This window comes from Trifolium pratense, linkage group LG4, assembly GCF_020283565.1.
Source record: "Trifolium pratense cultivar HEN17-A07 linkage group LG4, ARS_RC_1.1, whole genome shotgun sequence".
Lineage (NCBI taxonomy): Eukaryota > Viridiplantae > Streptophyta > Magnoliopsida > Fabales > Fabaceae > Trifolium > Trifolium pratense.
In genome coordinates, this window is record NC_060062.1 from 2,726,800 (window position 1) to 2,750,967 (window position 24,168).

Genomic DNA, 24,168 nt, shown 5'->3' on the forward strand with positions numbered 1-24,168 from the left:
TTTCGCATAAACTAAAAAATAAGACACATGCTATTTCAACACAAATTCAAGACACAAAGTTGACATGTATTTTCTCTCCCCTCACAAGCACGTATATCGAGATATACAAATAATATTAAAAAAAAGCAAAAAGTATATTTATTGTATATTTGTCAAAAATATGTGTCTAGATAACATTTTCCAAAAAATAAATGAGTCATAATATACACTCCATTTAAAATACATGAAAAGAGATATATCTAAAAACAATTTTATCGTGATAAGATCATATATAGTAAAACACTAGAGGATGAACTTCCGTGTTAATCACTTTTTTTTTATCTTAATATTATTTGGTGCTAAGATTGGCTGAAAACAAGACCATTGATAAAAGTTTGTCACTAGGACTAATGACATATAGAACGGAAAGTGGCTTTAGAACTTTTCTAAAACAGGCCATTAAGGTGATGTAATTATTAGGTCTAATTATCTTAAGAGATAGTGATAGGTTGATAATCAAACAGATTATACATTATGAATTATGATATATATGGTTGAGTGTATTATTAGCTCTCTATTCAGTGATCAAGAAGATAATTTTGGTCATGCTAACTAAGTATCCTTGTGGTACTAGTTAAGGAAATAAAAAGAGTAAATTTCATATTTAAAATAATATTTTTTATATTCTTAAAAATTTGATTATACAAATTAAATTTACTATATTTTTTTAATTAGTGTTCCACGGTACTAATTATCATTTTTCTAATTTTAATTAGCTTAATCTTGTTAGTGTGGTCCATCTCTTTTTGTGTGGTTGCAATTGGTGAACCTTATTAGATGTGGTGGTTGCTACTTGCTTCCGTTTGAATTTCTCAACTTTAATTAATGTAGCTAACTTGCATAATAAGACCATAATTGAATGCTAAGAATTTAAATCAGTTTTTAATTTTTTCCTAAGGGCAGATTTAAAATTTAAGAACCAGTAGCTAACTTAATTTTTTTCTTTCTAAGGGCAGATTTAAAATTAAAGAAATCTCAAAGACAAAAACCATCATTTTACGACACAATTGGTAAATTATCAAATCTTTTGAATAATGATGCGAAAAAAAATAAAATATACAAAAATATATATGATATTTTTTAAAGTTTAAGAGGTTCAGTTGAATCCTGCTTACGAGGCGATTTGATCTTTGACTAATATATATGGTCTAGTTGAGAGAAGTTTCTGAGGACAAATCTCTGACTATGAATTGGAGCTACACAATTTCACAAAAAATAATGTAAATTTTGGTATACATAACCATGTAATTAAATTACTTGGATGGATATAGTAATTCATAGGAATAAAAAGAAATTATAAAGCTATGGAAAATTTACATAGGCTTCTTGTATTAATTGGAATTGGAATTTATTGCTAATCAAAATTGGATAACTTTGTAAAACAAAAAAAAATTAATTTGTTGTTTTTAAAGCAAACTTAATTCATTTTCACAGAATTACACTTAAAAGAGAGAATCCACTTTATTCCATAATATCCTTTATTTGTAGATGTCTTAGGCGTGTAAAATTATCTTAGGAAGAATATAATAAGTCATTTTCAGCTGTGTAGTGTACATATGTACAAATAACTTCTAATACTAATAATTAAGATATTTTGTAATATACATTTATTTATGCATGAAAAAATATGATAGATCATAAAATTATTTAAATCTTACTAGCTAACTAATCAATTGGTCGAGAGTCAAATCTCTACACACGCTTGCAAAGCTATAAACTTTCCTAGGTATACAACTTTAGGGCACCACTTTGTCCATCTGCCATATCAATGAACATTGAATATGAATCCCCTGATTTGATAAAGGAATTATTCATGATTATATTTCCTTCATCATAAATCTTTGCATGATCTCAAAATCTTCCTCAATTGTCCCATCTGATTTGCAATTAAATTGATTTTTTAAACTATAAAAAAATTGATTTTAAATTCTAGATCGTCCAACTTTCAGACGACTTTGATCTCGTAAACTACATATAGTCATGAGTGTCGACTACACTTAATCCAAATCAATTAGAAACATATGTATATAGTTACGACTTACGAGTGTCGACTTTAATCTCGTTGACTGCATGTAGTCGTGAGTGCTAATAATGTTAGTCATGTGCTTGTTTCTTTAACTAGTTTAGAAAAAGGTTTTAGACGCTAATAAAATGAAACATTAAAGCAAGCATATTGTAGTGATAACAAATTATTTATAGAAAAAGCACTACAGTATTAAATGATTCATCCCCTAACACCATCATTTTATTTTTGAGTTTTCCTAATTTTTGAAAAATAATCTCATATGTTCTTCCCCTTAGGGCATATGAAGTATGAACACACCTAAAGTGGCTTAATATAATTGATTAATTTGGATCTTATGATTCATGTTTCGATTTTGTATTTTGAAATTAAATTATTATAGTTAGAATGTTAGTTGAATGGTTTTTGTCTTACGATATAGATTGCATATGTCATGATGACATTTTTCTCCAAGCATTGAAAATTGAAATACAAAGACCATTTTGGATCCCTTTGTAAGGAAAAACAAATTCAGTACATGATAAAAGGAAGAATAGACATGAGCAAAAAGAAGAAAATATGTGATGGTGGGTGAATCCCATCCACTTAATTATTATTTTTCTTAAGGGAATTTTAGTATACTTAAATTTAAAACATTAATAACAAAGACATTTCACTGAAATGATTAATAAATTCTTTTTGGAATGAATTGTTCGAAAGAATCGGAGTTAGATTTCTAGTGAAAATTATTTCTGATTATACGTATTTTACTTACTTGACAATCGAACTCTGAATTATCCAACTCATTTTCTCTAAGAATTATATTCTAAAATTGATTGTATTTTGTTCATGTGAACATAATTCAGTTGGTAGAAATATCGCATTTTATATGCAGCGGTAGGAGTTCGAAATCGGTCGAGATCACTTATTTACCTCAAAAGATGAATTTTTAGCTATCAAACAACTTGAAAAAAAAATATGGATTGCTTTTTAGAATAAATTAAATTGGTGGTTCATGATATTTTTAAACTTTCTAGATCCCCCTTAGCTAAACTTGCTAGTGTTAAGGCTGTTAGCTAATAGCTATAGGTAGGAGTTGATAATATTAACGAGTGGAGGAAATCTATTAAAATAAGATCAGTGAACACAATATTAGTATGTCTAAATACGTCATCTTAACTCAAATATGAGCTAAAACAATATACAATACTGAAGACTCAAATATAAATAATTTTTGCTAATTATAGATTAATCTTAGTTGAATTGATAAAAAAAACGATTTATATATATACCTTAAAAGAGGAACCCGTCCATCTAAGGTGTTTGGGAAAAATAATCATAAAAATTTCCACAATACATGATTGGTTTTGTGAAATTAATAGTAAATGTTTTTACATGATCTTTTTCATGATTTACTACTAGTATGAGAGAAACATGGAGAATAGGGTTAGCTAGAGATTACATGATTTTCACCAATAGAGTGGACCCTTGATATAATCTCATATATGGTCTACAATTGTACCATCGTAGGAACTTTTGTCCTTAATGCATGGCACACGTGCACAAGAGTCAGCATGTGCCAAATTCGATGTACACATCAATTGGACTTTTGAATCCCCAATAATAATACAGATTGATGGAACCATAAACATGATTTGTTAATAGGCAAATTACAATTAATCTCATCAATAAGCTAGTAACCATAGATTATATATAGGGTCCATCCCTAACCATCCAAATTAATCTTCCAAAACTCACACGCTGGGGAGTCTTGATCCTTATCAATATCACAAATCATTGTCTATTAGAAACAATTAGAGTCTTTGTTTGTTTCTAATTATTTGGCTAATTTTCTCCAGCAACTATATTGCTTGCCATAATCAAAGAGAGAAGATTACATATAGGTCAAATCAAGCATTGAATTAGCATATTGCCATTTTTCTCTCTACAATGGAGATGTGTCACCTAATGCATGGCACCGAAGAAGGAGTAATTTAGAGCACTTAATTTGTACTTCTAATAATGGAATTAGAAGTATGTCAAAAAAAAATGGAATTAGAAGTAGATTTCTAATATACGGCATCTTTGTTTTGTAGTTCGTTTTTTATCAGTTTTTGTTCGTCTTGTATATAGACCTGATTTTAATAATAATAATATATTTACTGTTAAAAAAAAAACTCACTATATTTTGTTGCTTTTTTTGTGTTAATATCTGATTCCTAGTAATTCGGAGTTCAATTGTGAGGTAAATAAAGTTTGACAAAAAAATTATTTCACCCAGGAATCGAACTCAGATTCTCTCGAATGATTCATCCTTTGGTGAAACTCATTAACCATTTGACCATAATATCTTGATTTATGTATGCTTTAATAATATATTTATGTTCTTAAATTCCACACAAATATAGGAAATTTCTATTTGCATGTTTTAGTAAATAATATTTACTTATTGTAATATATTTATGTCCTATGGCCGCATACCAAACTTTAAAAAAAAAATCATTGGATATGTGTAAAAAAAATTTACACTTACAAATTAAACTCTGTGTGACCATAATGCCAGCTCTATCGCCTCATTTTTCATCATTTCTTTTACAATATTAATAGTAGTATTAAATATTCGAAATATTGCAACCGCAATTTAAACATTTTTGTCACCTTTGAAGTGAATGATATGAGTGAATGGATTATTTACATCATGGATTCGTTAACTAACTTATAGTATTTAATTTACTCCATGGCACACACTACTTACAAACCGTTCAAAGTGCTCCACTAATTAACTTTGTACCTCTAATAATTCCATTATTAAAATTAAAATAGTATAATTCACCAAAAAAAAAAAAAAATTTAAAATATGCCTCAGTTAATACATACTACGTGGTACAAATCTGCACACGTTCCACCAAAATAATGGTCAAATTAAAAGGTTAAATCATTGTCTAATCCCATCATGGCTGTCTTTATATCCTTAACTTCAGGATATTTGTTTCCAAATCAATTTTCAATGCTATAAATTATTAGGGGTAATGTATGGATGGAAAGTGTAAGCAAAATATATACCATTCTTTTACCTCCAATCATAGGTAGGGATTCCTCTAGTTCTCAAAAGATATTGTGATATTAATTTATTATTAAAATAAATTAATTATAGAAATGTACACTTTTTAGAATTGGTGTCACTAATTAAATATTTATACACTAAATAGTATAAAAATTATAGTCAAGAATGGACCTAAGGGAGAGTAGGCATGGGTCCTAGCCCCTCCCTCTTCATCAAGGGTCATGCATATAATACTAGAAGAATACATGTTATGATAATATACTATATAGAAAAAATCATACATTTATTTCATTATTTTATTTCCATATAACAAAAATAAATGGCAGTATTCGAAGGAAATTTTAATATGAGTCATGAATCATTAGAGACAATATTATAGCATATCTACATTAAATAAATAGATCAAAAAAAAGAATTGTGTATTTTTAGGGTTCTTGAAAACGACCAGAGAATAAGAGCAGGAGAGAGGAATATAACTACTCTCATTCCATTTAGCGTGTTAAAGGTTTTTACCATGTGTTAATTGTCTGATGGGATATATAACAATTATATAGTCAAATGGTTGAAGACATGGATCTCTCATTGGGCTTAATTAACTGAATAGTTCAACTCATCACATGGTCCATTCAGAAACAAGAGCACAATCAAATAATTCATCAATAATTAAATACTTAATATAATGACCATAATTTATATTAATAATAATTTATAATAATTGATTATTGTTTGTTCATAATTGATTATTAAATAATTAATCCAACAATATCGACTAAGAAGTAGAGCTCAAATAGTTAATAAATTTTATCAAAATATATATTTGGCCTTTTGTCTTTTTTCTTTTTCTTTGAATGACAAATTATTAGTATGCTAATTATTATATTAATTTTTTAACACCTTACCAAAACTTAAAACTCTGACTCTTTGTCTATTGAATTTTTCAATCTATCTCAAATTATAATGTGCATTTATTTTTAAAATGGAAGAAGATCCCTATCCCAACTAAATTACTTTAAACATGTCGTCCAATCAATTTCTACGGGCACTTCTAAGGCTATTTGCTTTGTTGTACTTTGGAAATAAATAAAGTACACTAGTACTACTCACCTATTCATTTTTATTTTAGTTTGAACTTTTTTCTACTTTTTTTTTTTTACTGATACTTTTCTTTCTACTTCTATTACGTAAAAAGTGACAATGTTTTTGCTGGCTGCATGTCAAACTTACCAAGATCGGTCTAGAAGGACTAAAGTCTAAGAGTGTTAATTTTGTTTTTTCTGGTCAAGGTGTGTGTTAATTAAACTTATATTACATGAACTTGTTGAGTAGTTTTTTTATTTTGAATTTTTGGGTAGACTTTATTATAAGAAAAAAATTATTTTATTAGATTTATGGAATAATGACCTAAAATTATTTTGAAATAAGTGATTTTGAATAATTAAAAATTTTGATCTATAATATATCAGATATATCAATAATTTAAGATAGAAGGTGTCATTTGAGTGTTCAAAAGTTATGTGTAATCTTGAAGACATATATAGGTTGATGAAAAAAATTATAAATTTTAGCTTCAAGTTAAAATCAATTTTAAATTTTTTTAAAAAAATCAACAAGTGTATTTTCATATGAGACAAAAATAGTATTTTTTTTTATCTGGTGAAGAGTTTAGGTAATAAGTTTTAGGTTTGGAGTTCGATCCTCAACTCATTGTAAACAAACAAAAAAATAGTATTTTTGTCAGAAATACACACCCAAAGATAAGAATAAACACTGTTTTTTGGATATTCCAAGTATTGGGCTGTGAAAATTAAGTTTTTCAAGAGTTAGGGCATGTTTGGTTTGAGAGAAATAGGGGAGAGAGAGAGAGATAGAGAAGAGATAAAGCGAGCGAAGAGAAGTTAATAATTTCTCATGATTGGTAAGAAGAGAAATTGAGAATAGAGAAGAATATTTGGTGGGTCCTATACTTTTCTCTCATAAAATTATAAGAAAGAGAGAAGAAGTGGCAAAACAAAAACAAATATGAGTAAAAAGTCTATTGTGTCATTGGATTTATTTCTAAAATGTAAGTTGCTTGAGTTTTCTTAACAAAAATTACGTACCATCGATCGTTGTTGGGTTATACTCCCTTCGGTCCTTTTTATAAGGAATATTTTGAAAATATTACACAAACCAAGGAAGCATTGTTATTTTCATTTAATACTATTATAAATTTAAATATATTCCATGTATACCCTTATTTAATTACTTTTTTTTTAAACACCTTATTTAATTACTCTTAATTCAACTAATTTATTTAGGCTCAAATGCAGTTTTGCCCCCCTGTTTTGATTAAATCGGAATTTTACCCCCCTGTTTTAAAACGCGGACTTTTACCACCCCTGTTTTATAATTTTTTGGATTTTGCCCTCCCTAAAATTCTGCTTTCAAGTCACCACTTCAAAATTTCTCACACAACTCAATTTGAATCAATAATTCACCAAACAGATATCGAAATGACCGTAGTCGAGTTATCTTTCCACAGAATCAAACCCCACTAAATTTGGAGTTACAAAGAGAGATTAATTACCAGTTTAGTGAAGGTATGTCCCCCAAAATTCTGCACAAAATCTGCTTTCGAGTAACAACTTCAAAGCTTCGCACACAAATCAATTTGAATCAATAATTCACCAAATGGATATCAAAATGACCGTAATCGAGTTATATTTCCACAGAATAAAACCCCACTAAATTTGCAGTTATAAAGAGAGATTAATTACCGTTTTAGTGAAGGTATGTCCCCCAAATATTCTGCACAAAATCTGCTTTCGAGTCACAACTTCAAAACTTCGTACAGAATTCCATTTGGATCCATAATTCACCAAACTGGTACCGAAATGACCGAAATCGAGTTAAGTTTCCACAAAATCAAACTCCACAAAATTTGGAGTTACAGAGAGAGATTAATTATCATTTTAGTGAAGGTCTGTCCAAGTCAATTAATGTATGGAACTACTACTGGTATTTTTGTCATGTCTCTCACCCTGTAGCTCATTTTTCAATAGTATTTACATTTCCGGAAAGCTAACGAAATTACCCTTGTTGTCATTTAAATTTCGTCAAATTTGGAGTTACGATGTGTTTGGTAGACGATGTTGAATTTAAAGGTCATAAGTAGATTTCTGCAAAATTAGTAATTGGACAGACCTTCACTAAAACTGTAATTAATCTCTTTTTGTAACTCCAAATTTAGTGGGGTTTAATCATGTGGAAAGCTAACTCGATTATGGTCATTTCGGTATCCATTTGGTGAATTATTGATCCAAATTGAGTTGTGTGCGAAGCTTTGAAGTTGTGACTCGAAAGCAGATTTTGTGCAGAATTTTGGGGGACATACCTTCACTAAAACGGTAATTAATCTCTCATTGTAACTCCAAATTTAGTGGGGTTTTATTCTGTGGAAATATAACTCGATTACGGTCATTTTGATATCCGTTTGGTGAATTATTGATCCAAATTGGGTTGTGTGCGAAGCTTTGAAGTTGTGACTTGAAAGCAGAATTTTAGGCGGGGCAAAATCCAAAAAAAATATAAAACAGGGGGGTAAAAGTCCGCGTTTTAAAATAGGGGGGTAAAATTCCGATTTAATCAAAACAGGGGGCAAAATTGCATTTAAGCCATTTATTTTTTTTTAATATTCTCTCCCATAATAAATAAGGACATAAGTGAAATTAAACATTTAAAACATTTAAAAATTGGTCAAAGTTTCTTATAAAAAGAACCAAATTTTTTCCCAAATTGTTCCTTATAATAAGAACCGGAAAAAGTAGAAAATAATGGGTTGTGATTGCTGTGTTGGGCTGGCAACGAGTTTGGGATTGTAGTAACAATTAAATAAATAAATTAAATTTGTTAAACAGTGGATTAAAATAAATTAATACTTGAATTAATTGTAAATTATATGGTGACTTAAACAGAAGGATATTTATTATCTTTTAAAAAAATAATTGCATCTCTTTCTCTTCAATTGTCTACTATATTTCTCAGCTTATTGTCTCTTCTTAATTTCTTACTCTTTGTGGACTTCTATATTGCTCATATACTCCTCAAATATCTAATTTTGCTTTTCACAATAGTTCAGAAGATAGCTCTGAGGGTTTAGAATTAAGTATAGTTAATATTAGCAACAAAAAAAAAACTGTTTATACGATATTTAAGAAATTTAATTAAGTATAGTTAATTTTCTTGATTTAATGTAAAACATGAGTTAAATTTACTATATTATCCCTTTTGAAAAGTGTTAAAGTGAAATAAATACCTAAAAAAAATAGAATTAAATATTGGTATATTAGGAATAATAGTACTAATTAATTTAAAAATAATTAACTTTTGGTGAGCACTCCGGTACACATCTTATGTGAACGTGTACCGGTACACTGTTAAGGTGTATAATTTTAATTGGTCCACATGTAATAATAATTTAACATGTCAATTCAAGACTTCTTTAAATAGAAATTTCCTAAATTACTCTTTTAATTTACAAAAATTTTAAAATGGAAATTAAAGAAATTTCCTAAATTGCCTTTTGTCAAAATAAATAGAGATGTTATGTAAAAAAAAATAAAATAAAAAGAGATGAGATGTTTTAGATGAGATGAGATTTTTAATTTACAAAAATTTTAAAATGGTTTTTTTTTACAAAAGAGTTTTTTTTTTGTGAAATTGACAAAAGGGTTTTAATATGTGTGTTTTTTTGCTTTTCATCAATTTCTATTATTTTTTATACTTATAGCACTACTCGTTTTGAAGCATTTCTTTCAATTTCTCGTAAAGTTCATATTTTTGTTTCATATATGCAATTTCAAGGTTTTTCAATTTCCGGCGGTTGGTTTTTTTGTTTTAGGTTGTGGGTATCATTCGTCTCTTTCTTGCATCAAAAAATTCTTACTAAATACCCCCTCTGATCCTATATATAAGAAAAAATTTATTTTTAAATTCAATGTAAAGTTGATGTATCTAGACTATAATGTTATCTAGATACATCAATTTTACAATGAATCTAAAAAATAAACTTTTTCTTATATATAGGATCGGATGGAGTAACATTTTCCTTTAAGGTATGTTTGTTTCGAAGTAGATGGAGTGAAGGGGAGATGAGGAAATATTTGTAATAAAGGGTAATTTTGGTAGAAACTCTCAAATATCTCAAATGTTATATATTTTTTAAAAAACTCTCTCAAATATTATATATACGGTACCTTTTTTTTTTGGAAAACTCTCAAATATATATATATATATATATATATATATATATATATATTTGTAGAAACTCTCAAATATATTTTTTTTTTACAATATTTGAGATATTTGAGAGTTTTTACCAAAATTACCCTTTACTAAAAATATTCCTTCAAATTTTTTTTATTTTTTAATCAAACAAACTTAACGTCTTTCATTAACGAGTAAATGTTCAATACATAAGAGAATAATCTCAAATCTACGGAAACTAGCCCAAGAATTGGCGGCCCGAGCAAGAGAATGGGCAACCATATTCACTTGTCTCCTAACAAACTTCACTTCAAAGTTTATACACGATAACATAATTTGGATAATATCAGCAACAATTAAACTAAATTCCGAATTATCACTATTCCTCGTTCGAATAGCTTCAGTTAAAACCTACGAGTCGCTTTCAAATTGAACCTTATTCAGACCTCTATTAGGTAAATGAATATTTTTCCGATATATTAGATCATTAAATTATTAGGTAAATGAATATTTTTCCAAAATAAATCATTTTTTATCATTTAAAATATTATAATAACTAAATACTATTTATCAAAATTATAAAAAAAAATAAAATTTTTATCACTCATAATAGTCAATATTGATTTTTTTCATGAAAAAATGTAAAAACGTTTGTGTATTGCTTATAAAACATTGAAATTGTGTCTTTTCTTATGAAATTATTATATCTGAAATACAATAATCGGCAACTAATTTTTTGATTTAATAAATAATTATTAATTAATTGATCTAATGTACCGGTAGATTGAATTTTTTCATATGTACCATAGAAGCCCCGTAATAAGTTTTAGGGCTTTACTTACTTAATCCCTCAACAAGTTTTATTAGAAAATTGAGGTTTTCATGTAGTGTGTGATTCTTAAAATAAAAAAATATAAAAAAAAGAGTAATTCTACCAACCATGATTAAGGGTGCGTTTGATATGCTAAAACTTAAGGGACTTGACAAGACAACTTCAGTTGTATTGTACGTGTTTGATTTTAATTTTTTTCTCAAACAATTCAATACCACCTAATTGGAACGAGACCCATGACATTTAAATTTTTAGCAATATAATATTTCGATGTCAACTAATTGGATTACCTGTGAATCAAAAACCTAGTTATCAGAAAATGATTATTAAGTTGCTACCAATTCTACCGATAAGAACCAAAGAAATAAATTGATCAAATTGAAATGTAAAACACTTAAGAATTTAAATGTCGACAATGTAACAGTTCAACATCAACTAGTTAGATTAACTATGACTCAAGAAACGTAATTCATATGAAATGAGTGTTAAGTCTCAACTAATTTTCTCAATTGTGACATAGGGAATCAATTCATCTCAGTTAATCTATTCAACCTGACCTAATTGAAATGATAAACACTTAAAAAGTTGAATTTCAACATTCTAGCTAACAATTCAATCTCATATTGTTGGACGAACTATTACACCAAAAACCTAGTTATTATGAAATGATTGTTAAGTCACAACCAATTAGACTAAAAGGAACTAAGAAGATCAAACATTCTCAATCTCACTATTCAACTTGACCAAGTGGGAATGAGAAACACTTAAGAATTCAAATTCTAAAATCAAACAATTCAACCTCAACTAGTTAGATTAACTATGACTTAAAAAAACATAGTTCAAATGAAATGACTATTAAGTCTCGACTAATAATGTCAATTGTATCAACAGAAATCAAAAATTTTAGATCAAACCCTTCAACTTGAAACATGTTCATATGCAAACTTAACTAATTATACTTACTTTAATAAGGAATTCAATTTTTCTCAATCAAGTCGTTCAATATCACTTAATTGGACTAACAATAATTTATGAATTTAAATTTCGACAATTAAGCATGTCTAGAACAATATCAAAAGTTCATTTACAAAATTTAGTATTTTTTAATATGAGACGAATTAAATATGAATTTTGTAAATCAAAATATCAAGATAAAAGTAACGAATATTTTGACCTAGAAATCAAATTTTGTGCTTCTAACTTTTGGACAAACTTTTTATAATGAGCTATACATATTTGCAAAATCATCAGAAATATACATCAACTTTACAATATGACCAAAATTGCATGCATAAACATTTTGTGGGGATCAAAACATGACATTTTCTTATGAAGATGAAAAATTAAATTTAGTAATTTTGTATCGATAACAAACTTATTTAACCCCGTAAAATATAATGAATCACTAAAAATTAACAATATTACAATAAATATATAAACATATTAAAAAATTTAAGTTTTTTTTACTAAAAATAAATATTTTTTAATAATTATATGCACTAATGGTTAGGTGTAAATGTATATTAATCTTTATAAACTAATAATATTAAAAAAAAATTGAAAGGTAATAATATTGAAATATTAAAATCGTAGTTGGATATATCATATTAATAATTTTAAAAGTTTTTTTTGTTTGAATAATTAAAAAAGTTATTAAAATCATATTTTAATTTTTAAGAAAATACAAAATATTAAAATAATATTATTTATAAGATATTAGAATAATATTAAAATATTTGAATTTGTTGAAAATCATATATATAAGTTGAAAGATATGATGCATGATTTGATTTATTGTGGAATGATATATTTGCCAATATTAAAAAGTAGTGTTTAATATAAAAAACTTAATAAAGAAACAAAATCTGCATTAATTTTTTTTTGTTGGCAAATCTGCATTAATTATTATATTACTTGTTAACCACATCAGCGGTGTACCGGTACACATCCACATAATATGTGTACCGAAGAATTCACCTTAAAGGTTTTCTTATAATAGTGACCAAAATTAGAAGTATTATTTCGCTTATAAATGTGACCAGAAGATTATACTGTATATTACTCGCAGGATCCATGTAATTACTATAATACCCTTCATTTAAATTGAAATTTACAAAATTGCTACACATACAACACAGAACACATTCTATGCGCAACACGAACGCGACACAGAGAGAGAGAGAGAGAAAGTGAAGGAAGCAACGAAAATGGCAAACAGTGGTTTGAAGAAAATGCTAAACTTAGCAATCGGTGAAGGATTGACTTCTGCACGAGCCAACATATTCGGTCATATATTGAACCCAACTGGCAAGAAATCTGGTCACAAGGTTTGGCGTATGAAATTGTTTGGTCAAAAAGTTGCTGAATGGTATCCTCATGATATCAACAAAGATGATCCTCTTGTTATGGCTCGTCAACAACAAGAGTAATTATTACTATCTCTCTCTCTCTCTCTCTCTCTCTCTCTTTTTAACTATTGCTTCCTATGTGTTTGTGTTTATGTCTCTATCAAAAAAATTATTTTGTTTTTGAGTTTGTTATGTGGGGTTGTGGTATTTTTAGTTTATGGATTCAATAGTGTCATCAAGTTCAGTTTTTTTTAATTGGGTTTATGATGGGATTTTTTATAATTCAATTTGTGCTGTGTAGTTAGTTGAAATAGAAAAAAATGTTGATTTGGGTATTGCTTACTATGTGTTTGTGTTTATGTCTATGTGACATAGTTTCGATGAAGTTTCTTATGTGGGTTTGTTTTATTTTGATTAGTGGATGGAATAGTGTCATAAAGTTCAGTTTTTCTTAATTGGGTCTATGATGCGGTTTGATAAATTGATAATTCATAATGAGTTATGGAGTTAATAGGAAAAATGTGTTGTAATGAAGTTAAACCCCGTGTAATGTTAACTGGTGAAGTGAGTTTAAAGGGTAACTATATATGATATCTAATGAACTGAAACTACTTCGTACTATATCCTATATCGATAGATGATAGATCCCAAGCCATATTGGCATGGTCTTTCTGTGTCTCACAGCCACAAATTAAAATAAGTCCACAAGCCTTGACAATTCACAGACGTCACAAAGAAATAGAGCTTTTGTTTGTAAAAGCTTGTTGTCTATGACATCGTTTATAGAGCTCTTGTTTGTAAAAGAACAGTGGGAAATGAATCCGTCATGTTGCCATTGATGGTTGTAAATTAAATTGTAATCTCTCCCACATTAGAACGGAAGTTCAGCTTTCCTGTAGGTCAAAATTAATTTCTCAAGAATTCATTAGTTTCATGGGATGATGGAGAAGATGAAACAAGATGGTTACTGATCTGTTCTGCATTTCTGCTAGCTCCTTTCCTTTGTTCAGTTCATTTATCAGATGAAAATGTATCCTTTTAGTGGTCTTTTCCATTTTGTGAAGATGAACTGATCTCAACAATATTGGAATTACTGCTCTCAACAATATTAGAATTACTGATCTTCCACTTTTTTATTGCACCCAAGTCCTTGAATCCAGCTACATCTTAGGCTAAATGAGTTGCTGAGTACCAAATAGATCAGCAAAAATGTGAAGTGCTAGTCATTAGTGAAGATGTGTATGAGAGTGAAGTGAAAAAAATATAGGGAGGGTGTGAGCTAGCGTTGGGTTTTAATTGATTCTAGTCAACTTAAAAGCTAGAAAAATGAGCTTCAACCTAAACTAGAGTTTGGGCCTAGAATGGATTTGTTTGTTTTAAAGCCAACCAATTAATTTCCAATAAAGCCACGTTTAGGTGCAGGAAACGCACGTATAGCAACACCAATGTGCAACCAAACAGATACTGAAACTACCTCATACATGGATATTCTTAGTTTATTGTTTTGGTGGAAGAGGGTAAAGTTTTGTCTATAAATTTTGGTTCCATTTTGTAGATGTATTCATTGATATTATCCATGTCCACTGTTTGTTAGACTACCTTTTTTGTCAATGTGAGAACTTCTTCGATATTCAAATTAGGTGAAGTATTGGTATGGTTTCCCCAATGAATTTGGCTATGTTGTCAGTGTAGAAATTGTGCAGTTAAATTTTGTGTAGGATGTACTTTGGGTTACAAATAATAGTAATAATTTGCATATTTTTTACTGGTTATCTTACATTTATTTCCACTCATTCAAGAATTTTGAGGCATTTGTTATGTTGTTCTATGTAGACGCTTATCAAAGCTTGAAATGTTGAAGCGTCGAGGAAAAGGGCCACCAAAGAAGGGACAAGGAAGGCGTGCTGCAAAGCGCAACAAATAAATTATACTCTTGCCTGTATGGAATTTTTGTTGTTGGTATATTGTCATAAATGAAAGTAGTTGTTTCTGCAAACACCATGAATTTGATTTATTTTATCAGAATGAATGATTTCTTCTTGCCTTTTTCATTTGAGAGTTGAAACCATCAGGCTAATTTGGTTGGAGATTTTGAAAGGTTGAATGCTATCACAAGGTTATAAATAGCCTTTTTCATATTGATTTTGTTATTAAAGTCTTAATGTATGAATTGTTTACTGTTTAGAAATTTTCAAATGTACGTTAACGGTGTGTCTAGGTAAGTAGTTTAATTAATTGCTTATTGAAAGCTTGGTAAATTGATTTTGCATAAGTTATTTTTAAGTGTGTTTGGTTCTACAATGACATAAGTTATATTGTCAACAACAAAAAAAACTCGACTTTTAGAAGCAAATAAGTGGTAGTAGCTTTCATGATAGATGTAAAAAAATTTACACAGCTGATACTCTAGACGTGAGTTTGAGAACATGGATGTAGAACACATCTGGTTAAAAGTGAATTGAATATAAATGTTAAATGAATATATTCATGTAAATGTGAGTTGAAAAATAAATTTGAGGTTAAAAATCAATTGTAGAAGACAAAAGCTACAAATTTTTGCTTCAAATAAAATCAAGTCTTGAGAGAATCAGTTATATTCGAGAGCATGTAGGAGTATTTTAGACCAAAAAAGGGGATTAGGCAGTGTTACTTATGAAATACTGGTTGCGAGTAACAACACCCTAAATTTGTTACAAAGTTATTCAGTTTGTCACATAATGAAACATTATTGTACTTCACTTCATTCAAAACGAGTGTTCTATGAATATCTTGAAAATATATTAGATTATTTGTGTTGGAACATCATAAAGATACAATTATTACATTTATATTATGATTCTGTATTTTATTATCATGTTTTTATAGGATTACATATGATATATCGTCCAAAACGGAGTCTGTTTCAGAAAACAATTGCCAAACCCTCAGCAATCATACAAGCCATAGCGATACTGCAAGTGTATTCATAACCATACACGTGCAATATACAATTTGTGGCAAAGAGATTAACCGGTTCTCTTATTCGGAGGTGGCCACAAACAATGAAATCTTAGAACATATTAAACAATGTTTCAACTCAGCATTATCCTGTCCTTGGTCAGTTCAAAGTTTCCGCTATCTATAGGCTAAGTTTAGATCGGACACCACCCATAAGAAAAGGTAATAACCAAAACCAAATCACCTCCCAAAACAAGTCATTATTCTGGACGTTAAAGCATAAGTCATAAATCTCATTCCAGCAGATCCACCAGGAAAACATGATATAGCGTAGTATCCAAGTGAGAGAAGCTGCAAGTATAATCAAACCATCATTTTCAATTGCCGGAACTGTTCTTCTTTGCCTCGCGATACAGAAACAGAATAGATAGTATATGCAGAAATATCTAAGGAAATATATTTCCACATTCTAGTTGCTGGAACTGTCATGGAACCAACACCAATCATCATATAAATCCAACCACTAAAATTGTGGAAATAAGAACTCTCAAGTTTTCAAGTTTGTGCTATATAGAAGGACTTATTGCTATCTAAATACAAGATTTTACTACACAGCCACTGCACATACTTCAATTCAGATCCATCACAAATGCTAGTGATAACTGGAAGCGAATGGCAAAGCAAAGAAAAACATTTTAACTGATTAAGGGTCCTTGAAAGTGATACCTGTACAACAGAGAATACAACAGCGTGAATGTAGTAGCTATGACGCGCAACTGATATGTGAATGATGGTTATTGTAATTGCAATGCATTAATAAGTTTCAAGTGTTACACAGACACCAAAATTTATAAGTCATAATATCCCAAATCAGCTATCCGAAAATTACATTGTAGCAGGAGAAAAGTTAAGAGAGTACTCAAAGATTAACCTGAAGTGCTTAAGAATAACTAATACAGCATGTAGTGATTATTACATGCACAATAAGAAAATTGCAATCTGCAATTAACAAGAAGAATAAATAAGCTAAAGCATTTATAAGAGAACAAATGGTTTCAAATTTTCTTGAAACTTATCACTATAACTAGTTATCACTATAACTAGTTATGTCAAATACAACTGAAAACTAAGCATAAGAAATGGAAGCATAGTGAATCTCCACATATATGACATATGTATGTTATCCTTGTACTCCAGAGTGACTTGGTGAACATATCCGCCAGTTGATCGTTAGGATTAAATGATATTGTCATTTCTCTAGATAAAATTATGCTATAAGATCACAAATTAAACAATCAGTCAATTAACGATGGTTGATTTAATGTATAATAAAAAACATAATCATCATCGATAACTGGTATAAAGGACGTGAGGTTCCTAAAGTGATCCCATGGCCTATCATAGACAACAATGTTATAAATGCTATGTAAGGAATTGCTAGTGGAAATAATGAGGTGGTAGTTTCTGCCTGCAACAACTTGGGATTCACCTTTGATGACTTTCTCAAATTTCAGCGTTGCTCCAGTTTGCTTGTTGAATTCGCTAACAGCAAAATTGGCCATATCAGTCACATGTTGGTCATTGAAGTCTTGGATTAGGTTAAAACCACCGGATGGTGCAGACAAAGGAGCGTGATTCCTCAGAATAACAAGAATAAGAACAAGCAATTCAACAAGGATAAGAACAAGCCATTGGATTTTCATGTTGTATAGTAACAATTATCTTTTCAAACTACTACACAATGCTATATATAGAGATCTCGACCAATGCTATATATAGAGATCTCGACCGTGATTTTTTTCTCTAGTTTTGAAGTTTACACATTATATTATGTGTTATCATTGTGTTCTTTTATTTTCTCTATGTCTGTTTTTCCAAAAAAAAAAAAAAAAAAAACCACAATAGAGGTTCATGGAATTACATACTAATCCATCAGTCATATGCAGTCGAAGCGCAACAGTACGCACAGGGAAGCTGCTGCTATGGCGGCGAGTGTTGTGTGGACGAAACCTGTCAATGGATCACTAAAATGTAATATTGACATTGCATGTTATGCAGAGAAAAATGCCTACTGTGTTGGAGCTTGCATCCGTGACAAAGACGGCAGACGCGTGCGAGCTTTCATAAAGAAATCAGATGGTAAACTTCTTATTGCTGAGGCGGAAGCCAAAGGACTGCTGGATGTGTTACATTGACTGCTTGCAGGTGGTGCAAGCAATTTGATCAAGGCAGAAGAATAATATCGAGTTTGGACTTTGGAGCTATCAATTGAACTATGTCGTAGTCTAATTAATTTGTATGCGAACTAGCGACAAACTAATCGAATTGCTCATGAGTCATGACTTAGCTCAAGCGTCTCATTTTATTGCTAGTCCCCAAGTTTTTAATTCTTGTCCATCTTGTATTGAATCTACTATTATGAATGAAATGCACCAAGTTTATTTTTGTAAAAAGAAAAAAAAATGCTTAAGAATAGTGAATACAGCATGTAGTGATTACGCACAATAAGAAAACTGCATTCTGCAAATTATATTCTTAGCATGCACTACCGAAACTCCCTTTGATAAATTCTAAACAAAATATCGAAATTGGTTGAGCATTGCAATGGTGTCTTTCATTGTTGGACGTTCACAAGCTTTTGCACTGATGCATAAAATTGACACAGCTAGAGTTTGTAGTATTTCATGCATAGCAGTAAGTTCAGTCCTCTCTCTCAGCTTTGAGTCAAGAATTTCTAATGGGTTTCCTTTGCTAGACAAGTGATTCCTAACCCATTGAACCAAGTGTATACCTCCTGGCAGAGTTGGATCCAATGGTTGCCATGCCAAAGTCAGCAAGGTAAGGATGATAGCCAGGACCCAGGAGCCCAGGACCTAATAACAGACTTGTTGCTTTGACATCTCCATGGTATATAGAAGGCACACAATCATGATGCAAATATGCAAGTGCTTGAGCTAGGCCCAGGGTGGCTTCAAACCTGGTATCCCAATCTAGCTTTCCCTTTTCTGAACCATGAAGCAATGAGCTCAGACTAGGGAAATATTCATAAAACTGCATCATCCTATTCTTATAGGGTCCCCAACCAAGAAGCTTGATGATATTCTTATGTTTCATTGAACTTAATATTTGAATTTCTGAACTAAAAGCTTCAGAATCCGGCCACATCTTTTTAACTGCAGTATATGGTCATTTGGAGTTGTTATCTTGTACAAAACTCCAGAGCTTGTAATGTCAATCATATTGGAAGCTTTGAAATTCTTGACAACGTTATCAATAGAAAATTCAAACATCCGATACAATGTCAATATTTTTTTTTCCAGAAATTGTGAGGGAGATTTTGAGTATTTGGCCCGAGGCTTGTAAGTTATGCGACTCCTCTAGCACTAGCCCACTTTATTTTGCTGCTGTGCAAGACCATTTGGATGTGGTGAATGCTATTTTGGATGTTGATGTCAGTTCAATGATGATAGTAAGCAAAAACGGCAAAACTGCGTTGCACAATGCTGCTAGGTCCGCATTCTTTGCATTGTAAAAGCACTTATTGAAAGGGATTCAGCAATTGTTTGTATCAAAGATAGAAAGGGTCAAACAGAGCTGCATATGGCTGTAAAAGGCCAAAGCACTGCAGTAGTTGAGCAGATTTTACAAGCCAATTCGATGGTATTGAATGAACGAGATAAGAAGGGTAATACAGCTCTTCACATGGCCACTCAGAAAGCTCGCTCGCAGGTCAATCAAACCATATTTGATTTCTGTTGTTAATCATGTTTGCTTCAGTTTTGTTAGCATAAGTGCTTATATATAAGCTTAACACGGTTATCCTCCTTATTTCAGATAGTGAGCTTTCTGTTGAGATATGCATCTATGAATGTCAATGCCATCAATAATCAACAAGAAACGGCCTTTTGATTTGGCCGATAAACTTCCGTACGGAGATTCATCTTTGTGAAAATATGTTCAAATGGGCATAGTGAGATCCTTTGCAGCTTCTCTATAGTAGAATAAAAATATTAATAAAAATAGAACATTAGGAAAGTTCATTTGTACAAGAATTCTACGGTATAACTAAAATCTGTCACATAGAATTTAGTAAATAAAAATGCATCAACCTACCTACCCAACCAAATTTAACCATCATCCCCAAGCACCAAACATGCGAATGAAATACGATACTCGTTAACCACATAAATTAATCATGTACCAAATGTCCCCACTATACACACTCACTACTGACAATTATAAACATTTATATACTGACATTCGAACTAGAAAATAACAATGTTGCAACCGCATAAAAACAGCACACATTAACAGAAGAGGCCATGTTTATGGAAGTAATTTTTGAGTTAAAAATACCCTACCAAAATTTTTATAACATCCGCTACTTAAGTAGTGCTACTTAAGTAGCGGGCGTTATAAAAATCTTGGTAGGGTGTGGGATCTCAAATGATTCAAAAACTAAAGAATTTTAACACGTCCGTCAATTTTTATCGTCTCTAGTTCCAGGTTTAACTGAAGATGTCGTCGAGGATTCTGGTGCAGTCTGAGTTTTATCAACGACGAATGACGTTGTGGCGATGATAAAATATTTACATATTTGGAGTTTCACATTGTGGATCTAGAGAAGCGCAAAATTCGTCGCAAAGTCTCACCTCCTTTGTTTAGTACTTCTGGATTAACTAGGATGTTGAGTTTGGGTGACTCATGTTTGGTGGCTGTGATGTCGCTGATATTGACACTTATATGTATCCCAAAACCCACCCCACGGATACCTTTTACATGGGCTCAGCTCATATGCAATTAACCAGTGACTCTGTAGGGGAGTGGCACAAACATCCAAAGCCAATTTTCGGATGCCTTTTTGCCAACAGTACTTGCCTCCATGGAAAGATTTACAACATGGGATTCCGGGACCTTGATCCGCAGCTGTTTGATCCCACCTCTGATTCATGGGAGAGTATAACTGTGCCTGCTGAATTACAATGCTGCCTCCTGTCCATGTTTGTGCTGCCAGACCCTTCTCACGATCGTATCATCATCCTTCACTTGGAAAGGGGCTCGCTTCCATCTATGCTTACTATCCTGGCTCTGATGAATGGTTAATCTAGGCCGTCAAAAAGGCCAAGCTTATTTCATAACCACATACTAGCATCTTTTGTAACAACATACTAGTAGAGCATTTTGTAAAATCTGAACCAGACCAAACTTTTAATCGGTACTGAAATCGAAAATATCCTAGCAATTTCTACCAAATCTATATACAAAAACAGATAATGGCAAGACACATGCATCAGCAAATGACTGAACAAGAAAGCTAGCAACAAATCCAGATAATAACAATAACAAACCTTAACTGAAATTCATCATCAAAGACAAAGACCAGATATGTCACTACAACACATATCTCTTATTTCCAATCCCTCAAGTATGATAAAAACCCTAATTGTAAGTGTTTAGGCGCCTAAATTCTATGCCAATGCCTAAGTGACACCATCATCTTTGCACCCCATGCACGTGGAATTCTATGAAGCAACTAGCAAACTATGCATCTCTATCATAGTTATTGCAATGAATAATATTGAAACAAAGAGAATGTCTCATACATTAGCTGGGATTTTTCCTCTATGGATCTCATTGGATGCATGTCTTCCTTTAAATATGTTCTTCCATGTGGCGCTTTCCATTAATTAGGGTTGAAACTTTCTTATTCCATTGCATGCATGTCTTCCTTCAAATATGTTCTTCCATGTGGCGCTTTCCATTAATTAGGGTTGAAACTTTGTTATTCCATTGCATGGTTTCCTTAGAATTTTCTATGATCCATTCCTTAGTTCACCAATTGGAATGCTCCATGAATTGCACAAAACGTGGCAACTAAGCTATACATTATGCTCTATAAATACCTATGATCCATGACTTTCTTTCTTCATCAATGATCTATTCACAACATCTTTTCAAATGGAGTTATACAAGAGACGCAAAACTTGAAAAAAAAAATTACTAGCTGGTACTACAAATGGTAATGTGTTATAAACTTTTTCTAACTACTCTTGCTCCCTAACCACTTAATTTCTATATTATATTTATGTTTTATCACTTGATTATCATTACTTTGTATTATACTCGTAATTTAAAACAGCATCCATGATTGACATATATATGAACGTTCCACCAAACCCGTGCAACGCACGGGCAAGCGACTAGTTCATCTATTTCTATAACATTATATAAAGGGGATAGGGGAGTTTGGGCTGGCTTTTTCTTATACCTATTTTACCCTCACTTACTTGGTTGGTTACCACAAAGTTATGCTATTCAAGTTTTTTTAAAAAAAAAACTGCACTTAAGTACCATTGTACACAAATTCTGCTTCTTCTTAACCAAATTACAAGGTCTTCAGTTTGTAAAATTCAAACAACCCAATTCATTGTGCCATTCAATTTCATTGTGCAATCCGTTAAAAACAATAATTGGACTACTTCCCCGTTTTTTTATCTTTTACACGATTAAATATAGAAACTGCTCCTTGAAACATTTTAACACAATTGATCAGGATTTGAGAAACACATTCTAACTCATTGTTAAATTAACAGGTTTGATGCATCAAATACTATGTACGGAGTGGCATCAATGGAACAAGCACAACAACATATATGCAGTTACACACTAATTTTTTATGAGTCATTCTTCCATACTTTGTATTTTTAGTCACTCACATTTGATTCATATATTATTTCATTACTTTTTCAGTGACTTTTTAATAGACAGATATTAGAGATTTAGTAACCCAATTGGAATTTTATTCTTTATTTTGCAATTGAAGAGGGCTAAAGCCCGTATTGGTGGCATTTTATTCATTTAATTTTATGTGTCTTTCCAATTGTAGGGTAAAAGCGAAGAATATCTTCATCATGACAATAATATCACATGGATCAAAAGGAAAAAATTGGATCTTAATGAAGGTAATTTTTGTGCTTATTTTAAATGAGAGTACATTTTCTTGAATCAATAGAAAACTTATATTGTGTGTGGAAATATCGATTTAAAATCTATGAAACATGAACATTGAACATTCTAAGGATCAGATGTGTCCTGATGTTTGACATGCATTAGTGTCCAACACTAACATGATGCCTACATTGATGATAATTACATTAGATTATATTATTCTTTTTCATTTTTTGCATCCAAACAAATTTAATTTAAACTTAAATTATCAAAGAAAATAAATGTCCAAGATGTTTAATTCAAGAGATGCATTAGAAATAACAAGAATTCCACTCAACCTACAGCATGGAGAAGACATTCCGATCTGGAAACTCAATAGAAATGGAATTTATTCAATGCGCTAGAGATGCTTTACAAGACTGGAATCATATGTAGTCGAAGCGCAGCAGTGCGCACAGGGAAGCGCTGCTATGGCGAGTGTTGTGTGGGCGAAACCTGTCAATGCATCACTAAAATGTAATATTGACACTGCATGTTATGCAGAGCAGAATGTATACTGTGTTGGTGCTTGCATCCATGACAAAGATGGCAGATTCATGCAAGTTTTCATGAAGAAATCAGATGGTAAATCTTTTATTGCTGAGGCGGAAGCCAAAGGACTGCTGGATGTGTTACATTGGCAGCATGAATCTGATAGAATAACAAGACCAATATTATTGGAACTGACTGCTTGCAAGTGGTGCAAGCAATTCAA

At 30.8% G+C, this 24,168-nt stretch overlaps 1 protein-coding gene across 1 annotated transcript; it reads left to right on the forward strand.

Moving 5' to 3' along the window:
• Window positions 1–13,318: 13,318 nt before the first annotated feature.
• Window positions 13,319–15,665, forward strand: LOC123921383 (28S ribosomal protein S33, mitochondrial-like). Its single transcript, XM_045973897.1, has 2 exons — window positions 13,319–13,606; window positions 15,363–15,665. Exons 1-2 carry the CDS (start codon window positions 13,389–13,391, stop codon window positions 15,451–15,453), a joined length of 309 nt encoding a protein of 102 aa, XP_045829853.1. The 5' UTR covers window positions 13,319–13,388; the 3' UTR covers window positions 15,454–15,665.
• Window positions 15,666–24,168: the final 8,503 nt, after the last annotated feature.